The 10,925-nt window shown below is 39.7% G+C and overlaps 1 protein-coding gene across 1 annotated transcript; it reads left to right on the top strand.

Annotated features, from left to right (window-relative positions):
* The first annotated feature begins 7,283 nt into the window (after positions 1–7,283).
* LOC117936277 (5'-nucleotidase-like) lies at positions 7,284–10,304 on the top strand. Its single transcript, XM_034859152.1, has 6 exons — positions 7,284–7,700; positions 7,848–7,943; positions 8,947–9,044; positions 9,304–9,492; positions 9,732–9,929; positions 10,264–10,304. Exons 1-6 carry the CDS (start codon positions 7,363–7,365, stop codon positions 10,266–10,268), a joined length of 924 nt encoding a protein of 307 aa, XP_034715043.1. The 5' UTR covers positions 7,284–7,362; the 3' UTR covers positions 10,269–10,304.
* Positions 10,305–10,925: the final 621 nt, after the last annotated feature.

Below are 10,925 nucleotides of genomic sequence, written 5' to 3'. Positions count from 1 at the left end.
AAGTTACACGCGATCAAAACCGAGAAATGATGCATGATCCCAATTTCGAACCACCAGTGGTACATTGAACGCATTCTACAAGCTGTAAAGATTAAAATTCTGTCTGGGGAAATACTGAAATAAGAGACCCTTAACTACTAAAAATACCCACCAAACCACTCTTAACTGTGTCTACGCTTGCTGTTGTTCTCAGCAGTTACATTAACCTTTGTCGTAAACTTCAGACAAGCCAATTCAAAAAGAAAAAAAATGGCAAGAGCATTTGTGTCAAACAGTTGAGCGTCACTTAGAGTTTAATGTACTATGAAGGTAACTCACTGAGGTGCAAATTAATGATGCATTCATCTGAACTTACAGTTTTAACAAATAATCTATGGCAAGAAAAAAGGAATAGACCATCAAAGTTTTTAAACAGCATTGTCCTACTGGGCGGATGTAGTTAATGTCACCCTAGAATAACAGTATCAACGATTTTTTTTGATGGATTGCAGATGCATGTACTTGACTAATGCATTTATGTCAATTGCAATTCAGTTTTCCCGCATTTATTCTTCACTTTATAAGCACTTTATACTTGCACTTATGCACATGGAAAGACTTTTGCAAGCTTTAAAGGTCCAAAGACATGGTGGTCCTTGGAGGCTTTTAGACAGACCTCAAAAGTCAGCCTTAGTGCAGAATCACAGCCACTAGAGACAGTTCCACAATGAGCTTTCCTTAGTTTGTGCCATTTCTGAGCCTGCAGCTTTTGAGGAGGAGAGGGGGAAGCAGAGCAGAATACTCAGGGCTCGCTTTACACCTATCGCCATTTCTAGTCACTGGGGGATCATAGGCAGGCTGGGGATCAAATATTAATGTTGAAAAATCTCATAAAGTGAAATTTTCATGCCATGGGACCTTTAAAAATCCTTTTACATCTTAATGAGCAAGAGTCAGGTTGGGGGTACTCATCTGGGAAGAGTGAACAGTGTGGTGATAAACCACTTTAACTGACTAAAACACCAACATTATCTAAAAGACATACATATATACCATTGACACCTTGGAAAATCACATTAGCAATGGGCTTTTTCTCTAATCCCAGACAACTGCTTTTGGTGTTAATGAATTCACTATTGCATCTGTTGTAGAACAGTGTCAATAAGCAATGTTGTAAAAGCTGATTATAGTGTATATTTTATTCCTGTTGGGCACAGATTGTTTACTTTTTGGTGAATTCAAAATGGATGTTGGTGAAGTGAAACTATGTCCTCAGAGATTTCTGTGGTTGTTTTGCACAGAATTCCCCTGCAGGCAGCGACAAACAGCAATTATGTCTTTGGATCCGAGCTCAGCAGAGAGTACCGGGAGGCAGTACTCAGTGAAACAGACCCTCCTGTGAGTTCATGATTGTACCCCTTGACTGACCATGACCAGCTGGCAGTGCTAATGCATGAGAACTGGGCCCAATACAGCCACCATTACCACTGTTTACAAAAAAAACCTGCTTGTTACTGTCATCCTAATGTTTATTTTGTTTCCAGTTGTAGTTTTTTGTGTGAAAAGGCTTTGGTGTGAGTGACCCAGTTCAGCGGCGGCAGCAGGAGCAGCAGCAGCAGCACTGGGCAATTTTTGTGACTCGATGTCTGTTATCTCCCCTCACCTCTAAACACATTGCAGCAGAGCACAGTAGCTGGCTACATCCAATCTCACACTGGCCCTGAAAGTCCTATTTTTAGTTAGCTAATAAGGTATCCAGTGAGACTTAAAGTTGATACATTATACCACATGCAAGCACAGGGCAATTTTTTCAAACCTTTTTCTTTACAATTCGATAAATGTTACATGACTATTAAAACAAATGGTAGAAATCCCCAGATAGTGTGGTGGAAAATCAACTTGAGTTTTACAATAGAATCTTGCAGTGAAATCTTTTAATCGTAACTTGACAGAAATTAAATAATAATTAGAGTTTTCGGCTGCTTGTTTGTATTTGAATTCATCCTCTTGAGCTGATTTAAACTACAACTATAATTTAGTTGCCTCGGCACAATTTTTACCTGAAATACTAGACATCTGGCAGGGAAAAGGCCATGGGAATTTCTGGCATGAGTTTATCATTGTTCAAATGAAAACTGTGTTCTCGTGTGGAACTTCGACACGTGAATAGTTAGTTGGCGTTGAATATTGAATAAGCTGTAGGTCTGAAGTACAAGTTGTCTGAGATTTGCAAAGTATACAGCTCCAGGTTGAGCTATAAACATAAAATTTAATTATGGCTAATGTGTTAGAAAATAGTTGCTTCAGCAGACACAGAGCAACATTCACTTGTATTATGAGTTGTGTTTCTGGCCACCAGACAAGTGTAATATTCACTTCCCTTTTATCTCTGTTTTGGTTCTCCACCACCTCCTGATAGAAAAGTCTGTCTCTTTATCTGCTAAATGCTCCTCTATTTTTCCCAGCTAGTTGCAAACTTTGTATGTCTTCTTTGGAGGTATATGTGCAGAAATACAGAGAATATTTCGTTCAGAGTGACAACCTCACCCTTTGTTCATATACAAAAAAATGATTAGTGCAGCTTTAAAGTGACATACAGGTAATCCACACATTAGCAATAAATAAAGAGTAGACTCTTCAACAAACACTTATTTTCACTTAGTTACACTTTCTCAGAGGGAAGTTTAATCAAGGGCACTTTTAAAACAATTTTAGGGGTGGCCTTTTAGTTGTTGTGGACTTCTATTTCTATCTGTAACTGACAGCTGTAGAGACTGAGACCAAATAGGGCAAACGCAAATCAGGGCAGATCCCTTGTTGATGTGAGACTCAACCCTCCCTCTCCACATACCCAAAACTATTGCTGTAGAAAATGGCTCCATCTTATCCAAGTATTTATTGTGTGAAATGAAACTCTGGAGAAATGACCAAGCTGAGCATCTAGGTAAGCCATGTTTGGAGCCTGGATCCTAAAAGTTATGAAGCTGTAAAAAGTAAGCAAGTATGTATATAAGTGTGTATATAAAGATTCAGTTTCATGTTCATGGCACAAAAAAAACAAAAAAGGTCAGTTTCATTTAGGTTGAGTTTGGTCACTCAATTAAATAAAAAATTAAGTAAAGTTACGTAACCTACGTTACCTAAAGTTACGTTATTTAATCAAGAAAGTTAATTCGTGTTCATAAACTTTTCACTGTCAATATGATATATTGTTATACATTAAACGTCCCAGCAGTATAAAAAAAGTAGTTTAAATTAGCTCCACCCCGACTAGGTATCCCATTTAAAGGGGAAGAGCGCTACTTTTATACATCAAAGTTCATTTACAGGTCTTGTGAAGTTCTACTGCTTATGTGGAAAAAGTTGAATAAAGCCTTTTGTGGCTCCAGAGGGAGCTTTGTGGAGTTTTATAAATGTTCTCATGTAGCTATTAAGTCACTTGAGTCAGTGGCTGACATGTCTGTGGTTGCATTGTGGGTAATGTTGGTGCAAAGTTATAGGAGTGCAGTGCTAGATCAGTGGATGACTTTAAAGATGCTGATAACATATTATAAATTCACTGTAATGACATTTCAATACATTTACGTATACTTCTCTTTAACATGTTAATGTTAATACCTGCCACTGTGCTACTTAAGTGAAATTTAAATGTAACGGAGTATCTTTTACTTCAGTGCAGGATCTGAATACTTCCTCTACCGCTGTGTATAATCTGTAGGCCGAGTACAATGACAGAATCAAATATGGGACATATGTGGAGTTGCAGAACCCGTCCCACTGCAGCGTGCCCCAGCCTAGTCTGATGGCATATGGTGCATTCTGATCTGCCAATCAGCTCCCGAAGGCCTATTTCTAAAAATGTAACGGTGGAGATATGGGCTTCTATTTACAACTGGAAGCTTTTTTGAGGTCTTTCCAAATGTGACAATTATATATGTAAAAGCTGGTGTCACAGCCCGGTCCACCATGTACAGGACTGAGACAGTTTTTGGAGTGGTTGTGCCCCACTACTGTGAGTCCCTCGCTGGGAATATTGTGTAGGTCACTCAAGTAAAGGGCTGATCCAAGTAACATTACAGCTCACAGCTACCAGGAAGAAGAGGGGGAAAAGTGTAAACTTAAATGCACTACATCGGGCAGAATTACATTCCCTAAAGGAAAACATGTGACAGGAAATGAGCTAAGTGATGATGATGACTGACTGGTTGATAACAGGCCTGTTTTACTGCGGTCAGACTAATTTTGGCTCGAGTAGAAGTGTCCAAGTCCATTTGGAGACTGCATGGTCAGATTGGGAGACTGACTGCAGGCATTTATGAGTTATATCAGCACTTTTAAGAGCTGGAACTAGTTCCCACTTTGAGGAGGAAAACGGGGAAGCGTAGAATTTATTTATTAAGCCCTGGTAATGATGCTGCAGTGATACCATTGTGTCAGTCCCTGAGGGTTGTTGCATAATGCATATCATTCTCTCTAAACATTCACAGCATCCAGCTGCAGTGTCACAGATGGTCTTATTTTAACAATTAAAGGGTTATCTTGCGGTATAGACTGCAAACATTGTAACAATCTGGACATGCTGCTCTTTGATGTGTGTTTGTGTGTCTTTACTTATACACTGTACGTGTGAGGTTTGAGCGCAGAATTAGGGTGATAGCAAGAGGAGGCGACCAGCCTAATTCTGAGAAAACTAGTGCTAATAGCACACAACAGTGCTGATGTGGGGAAAGGCTCGTGGAGTGTGAAGAGGAAAGGTTATTGAGCAGGACGGGAACGGAGTGGAAGTTTGGAACCAGCATCACTAAAATTCATCGCCCTGGCAGCAATATGTGCAATGCAAGGCTGTGGATAATGGCAAAACATTATATATCGGTATGTATGTCATATAAATGTAAATGTTTGAAATACAGGGTTGTGGTTGCAGCTGCTGCTTCATTTCAAAGCAGTGTATAAAAGAGTTCAAGAACAGATGATTTATTGGGTAAACACTTCTCATCTCACTACCTATGAAGACTAACATCAAATATTTCAGAAGGTTAACCCCCTTTATCACTGCTGCATTTAACACGACAGAAAGGGCTTTTAGCCCCTCAAAGGAGCAGTAAATAGAAGGGTAAAAAGTATACTGGGGGATTCAGCCCTCCTCAAAGGCTTGAGAAACCAAATATCACTGTGTGTGTGTGTGTGTGTGTGCGTGCGCTTCAAGTACACCACCATCTGTCTAACTGTGTCAACTCCTGTGTCAAACTGCACCAGTTGCACACTATTAACCTGAATTAGTTGACTTTACTAGAAATTTTCGCAGAAAGCTGTTGCCTTGGGTGCACAAGGTGGAACTTAACAGGTCAAGTTGTATTAACACAGAGCGGTAAGTTGATTCAGTAGACAAATCCAGTTTACATTAGTGGGCATACTAAAATGAATAAGTAAACATAAATTTATTTTTCTGGAGTCATGCTGTCTAAAAAAAGCATGTTAAGTACAGCTTTAAAGCGCAACTTTTTCACATTAAAGTGTGATGTTTAACTTTTCAGTTTGTGTCTTTTCTTACGGTGCTGTATTGCCCACTGTATTACTGAGTTAGCTTTACAGCGAGGTCATGTAGTCGCAATGAATGTTTTGCTTAAGTTATAGATCCAGCTTTGCATTTCAAGTGTAGCATGCAGCAACTTAGCCTACTTTGGATGTCTCGTGAGCTAAACCTGTCATGGTTTTGTCAAGTTTCTGTTGTAGTGTTTCGTGTTTTCTGTTTGTTCATCTACTTCCTGTTTTGTTTTGAAATCCACTGTTTGGTTACATCCATGGTCCCTTGTCTTCCTGCCTTTGTCTGCTTTCCCGCCTGTATGATTATTATCTCCGCCCCTAATTTGATTTACCTGTTTGTTTTCAGCTTCCCCTTATCCCAGCTCTTAAATACTCACCATTCCCACTTCACCTCTGCCAGGTTGCAGTTGTCTCTATGTCACTCTTTCATCGTTTCTTTCCAGTTTGCCTCCTTGGTGTTTTTGGACTTTAGCCTGTTTCCTGTTTACGTTTCTTGCCTGCTCCTTTTGCACTTTTGCCTACCTGATTTTATTGGACTTCTGCCTGCCTTTTGATGACGATTACTGCCTGCTCCTGCTGTCACAGCAGTATCACCGCCGCCCATACCCAGACATCACCAGCATTGATCATAACAGAAATGTATAAGTAGTGATTACTACTATTATGCACAAACTTACTGTGCAATAATGCATGCATTTCTATTTACACTTGAGTGTTTCTTTTATTGAGTTATTAACAGTTTTCATTGCTTGCTGTGTTATTTCATATTGTTGTGTCAAGTGTTATTGATGTGGATGTTCCTCCCTCATCGCTGAGAACGGTGTCTTTTTGTTTCCCACTCAGAAATGTCTGTCGATAGATGCTCATGGACCCAAATAGTCTGCACTTGTACAGCAGGGGAAACTGAATGAAACCTAAAAAGTTCCAAAATAATGATTGCCATTCCTCCTTGTAACTAGGGAAAATGTGTTTTATACTTTGTTAGTTTTCTAAAGGCTGCCACAAAAAAAGAGTCATCACAGGCAATTTGACCTATTTCCTTTTAAAGTACACATTAAATCATAACAATGATTAAATCCTTGCAGTTTATGAGTCTTCATTACCATTTATTGTGATGTTCAGAGAAAATATTTCAGCTATTACTGAATTAGTTGCCTAAACTATTAGTTTATATTCCTCTTAGAATATTTCATCTACAAGGAAAATAAAGTTTGGGAGCCACAATGCTTCTATTTGAATAACATTTGATTACTTTTTAGTTTTCTAGTCTCATTCTCTCCACTAAGGGGTGCTGCTGGTTTAGAGGCACTAGTACCAAGACTAGAGATCACCACATACAGAGATCACCCTATAAGTCTCAGTGAGATGCTGCAGGGTTGTAAATAGTCAATATTTTGTATGTGAGCTATCATTATAGTTTTGTGGAAATTAGTGAGGAGGGTCATGTTTTCAGTATCTATACTAGCAGTTGCAACAGACCTTTGGTAAAGTTAAATGCAGAGGGTATGTGAAAATATTTGCCATTAAAGTATTGGGCATGAAAGATACTGAGGGGAGGATATTGCATTTTTAAAGTTGAAGGGAGGGTCCAAACCAAATATTAATGAGGGTCTGAAAAAATCAGTGATAGGACTACATTATTAATATTTAAATTATGAACCATTAATAAACGTATTAGTTTCTTCTATTTGTCAATGCGGGAACTGTCTAATATTGTGAGCCCAGTATCTCCCCCTGTGTTTAGTTTACCACATCCTACTCCTGAGGAAAAGCCCACACCTTGTTCATGTGCTATGGATAACTTTCTGTAACTGGCGCGTTTTTACGCACAACGACACGATGAGCGTCTGGACTTCTCGGTGCGCTCTCTTGACCTTGCTCTGTATCTTTCTAAACTGTTCGGGCACACGCTCAACTTTCGAGGTGACACTGCTTCACACAAACGACAACCATGCACGGATCGAGGAGACCAGCGAGGATTCGGGGAAGTGTCCAGCCGGGGGTCCATGCTTCGGCGGGGTCGCCAGGAGGTTCACTACAGTGTCGGAGATCAGGAAAAAGGAGAAGAACGTGTTGTTGTTGGATGCTGGAGACCAGTTTCAGGGAACTGTCTGGTTTAACTACTATAAAGGCGCCGAAGCAGCCCACTTCATGAACAAACTCGGTTATGATGCTATGTAAAAATGTTCTTCTAATTGTGTTCTTTATGTTTCTGTTAACATGTTTCTGAGATCAATTGCTAGTATAATTACAGATGTAGTCTTTGATTAGACGAATTCACTGGGGTTTATTAGTTAATAAAATCTGTGTTCTTTTCTAGTTAAGGCTTTTGGAAAACATGAGTTTGACAACGGAGTGGAGGGTCTCATTCAGTACTTCCTCCAAAATGTTACTTGCTCTGTGGTATGCCAACATTATACCTGATCCGACTGTGGCCCCAAAGCTTAGATAGATAGATAGATAGATAGATAGATAGATAGATAGATAGATAGATAGATAGATAGATACATAGATACATAGATACATAGATAGATAGATAGATAGATGTTTATTGATCCCAAGAAAAATGGGAAATTACTGTGTTACAGCAGCAAAATCAGTCACAAAGCACACAATATAAATATAAATGAAATACTAGGAAAAATATACATACAACAATATACATGAAATAATAATATGAATAAAGTACAAAGAAATATATTTGAATATGTACAGGATGGGGGAACAAAAATGTGTGACAGCTTAAATAATATGCTAAAATGTAAAAATGTATGCTACATGTAAATAAACCAAATGTGCAGGTTGCATTAGTGCAGTAGTGTGGTGTACAAAAGTCTCATCTAGCACCAAGAGATGACATGTTAAAAAGTGTTATTGCTTGTGGTATGAATGATTTTCTGTAGCGGCCCGTGCAGCATCGAAGCTGTCGGAGCCTCTTAGAGAAGCTGCTTCTCTGTTGGACCAGTGTGGGGTGGAGAGGGTGGTCGGGGCTATCAATGATAGATAGCAGTTTGTTCAGTGACCTCCTCTCCACCACAGCTTCAAAAGTGTCCCGTTTTCAGCCGATCACGGAGCCAGCCTTCCCTGATCAGTTTGTTCAGTCTGTTTTTATGGCTGGCTCCGATGCTGCTGCCCCAGCAGATGGAGGAGAACAGAGCGCTGGCCACAACCGACTGGTAGAACATCTCCAACCTTCTGCTGCACACGAAGGATCTCAGCTTCCTCAGGAAATAGAGTCTGCTCATCCCCTTCTTGTTAACATTAGTGCTGTTGACCTTCCAGTTCAGCCTGCTGTCACTGTTGACACCCAGGTATCTGTAATCCTCCACCATGTCCACGTCACTTCCCAGGATGCAAAGGGGCTGCGGAGCCGTTCCCTTCCTCCTGAAGTCAATCACCATCTCTCTGGTCTTATCCACTTAGCTGCTACTACCAGCCCTACACAGTCATGAATGTGGGCTCAGAGACAGTTGCTGTGGTGGGCTACACCACTGCTGAGACCCCCTTCTTATCCATGCCAGGTACCAGCATATTCTTTTGTTTGATTGATGAAGTATTTAATTGTATTTATTGCTTAATTGTTGCATGCTGCAGTTCCTTGAGTAAAAGCTTTGTTAGTTCAGGAGATTTAAATAAGAAAGTTGGATTTATGACACCATCTGGAGCTTTTTCCAGTGTGGTTACATAAGCTAATAGTTTTTTTTCCCACTGTTTTCTAATGTACTACAGATGTTTGCTTACTTTTCAGCACTTGTTTCCATTTTTTTCCCTGTGTGTTAGGCCAACACTTAAAGTTTGAGGATGAAGTGAAAGCACTTCAGGTTCAGGTTGATGAGCTGGAAACACAGGGCTATAATAAGATCATTGCCCTGGGCCTCTCTGGCTTTGACGTGGATCGAGATATTGCCACGCGCGTGAGAGGAGTTGATGTCGTTATTGGAGGACACACCAACACATTCCTCTATAAGGGTATTTAGCATCCCATTTTATTCCATTCTGTCCTGCTTTAGTGGCTGAGGTTGTGTCTTTTAACTGTTTTTTGTATTGAATTTGGCTGCAGAAGTCCTTTTTTAGCATTCACACTATGCTCAGATACTTAAACTGTGCTTCATACAACAAATAGGTTCCAAACTGCGAGAGCAAAAACACTGTTTAACCTTCACTGTCACTGGAAATGAGAAACCGTGTACTGCAAACTTTCTTGGCAGGAAACCAGCCATCCACTGAAGTGCCCGCAGGTCCATACCCTTTTATGGTGAGGTCTAACGATGGGAGAAACGTGCCCGTGGTCCAGGGCTTTGCCTTTGGGAAGTACCTTGGCTACTTAAAACTTACCTTTGACGACTTTGGGAATGTGGTTAAAGCTGTTGGAAACCCCATCCTAATGGACAGTAGCATACCTCAAGGTAGCCTGGACTGGATATCATTAATTACACAGGCTGCCTATCTTTGACTTTTTAGTTGTTTCACAGAAGAAGAAAAAACAAGATTTAACATGTAAAATGACTTGACGTGACATTTATGTCCATCTGTGTGCAAGGAAATCAATAAATAATGATAATCTTAAAATAATTTTGGTACTAACTGTGATGTTCGATAAGCGGTTATAATGCTTCGACTAGCCTACTACTTGTAGATTATGTAAAAAATACAACTGCATCTAGTTTAGGCCTACTTCTGTGTCATGTTTTCATAATTTTTTTGCTTACACAAGGTTTGCTCGTTGTGACACCCTCTCAGACTGATGTCCTTGTTGACATTGAGAAGTGGAAAAAAGTTGTTGTTGTCTGGGGAGGAGCGTCAAGCTTAAAACATGTTGCACCCAAGCAATTTCTGTTCCAACATAACAACAACGTGAATACTTCTTGTGGCCTGCATATTGTTACTGATTAAGACTAATTACTGAACTAAGAATTTCTAGGCAGATATATAATATATTATATACAGAAAATGTTAATCTGCATTGCTATTTGTACTTGTTGTGAATATGTAGGCCACAAGAAGTAATTAGGTTGTTGTTTTTTGTTGGCTCACTTTCACTCACAACATGCTAACCAACGACATAGGATTCGATTCACTATGCTAAGCTAACTAGCGGGGCCGCTGCCAGTGTTGCACTGGACTAAAACAATACATGCACTGAGACAAACATGCTTTGACCCACTTATCTACAGCTAGGGGAGACCGTGATAAGCCATATTTCAACAAACGGTTACATATTCCTTTACCAACTGTTGGACGTATTGGCAATTTTTTTTGGGGCAATTTGTCCAAGATTTTGGTTTATGACTTAATATAAAACTAATGACGTTCCCATCAGCCTTAGCTGTACTTGGTGGTAAGTGCTATTTATCAAATATTAGCATGCTAACATGCTAGTCAAAGATAGTGAGCATCATAAA

The sequence above is a fragment of the Etheostoma cragini genome, chromosome 20 (assembly GCF_013103735.1).
Source record: "Etheostoma cragini isolate CJK2018 chromosome 20, CSU_Ecrag_1.0, whole genome shotgun sequence".
Lineage (NCBI taxonomy): Eukaryota > Metazoa > Chordata > Actinopteri > Perciformes > Percidae > Etheostoma > Etheostoma cragini.
Note: the sequence above shows the minus strand (reverse complement) of the source record. Positions and strands in the feature narration are given on the sequence as shown.

What these genes read in the sequence shown, in the direction of transcription:
- LOC117936277 (XM_034859152.1), top strand. Translation starts at nt 7,363, where the DNA reads ATGAGCGTCTGGACTTCTCGGTGCGCTCTCTTGACCTTGCTCTGTATC. An exon ending in CCCCTTCTTATCCATGCCAG is followed by an intron (nt 9,045 to 9,303) that starts GTACCAGCATAT and finishes CCTGTGTGTTAG; the next exon opens with GCCAACACTTAAAGTTTGAG. An exon ending in CAACACATTCCTCTATAAGG is followed by an intron (nt 9,493 to 9,731) that starts GTATTTAGCATC and finishes CTTTCTTGGCAG; the next exon opens with GAAACCAGCCATCCACTGAA.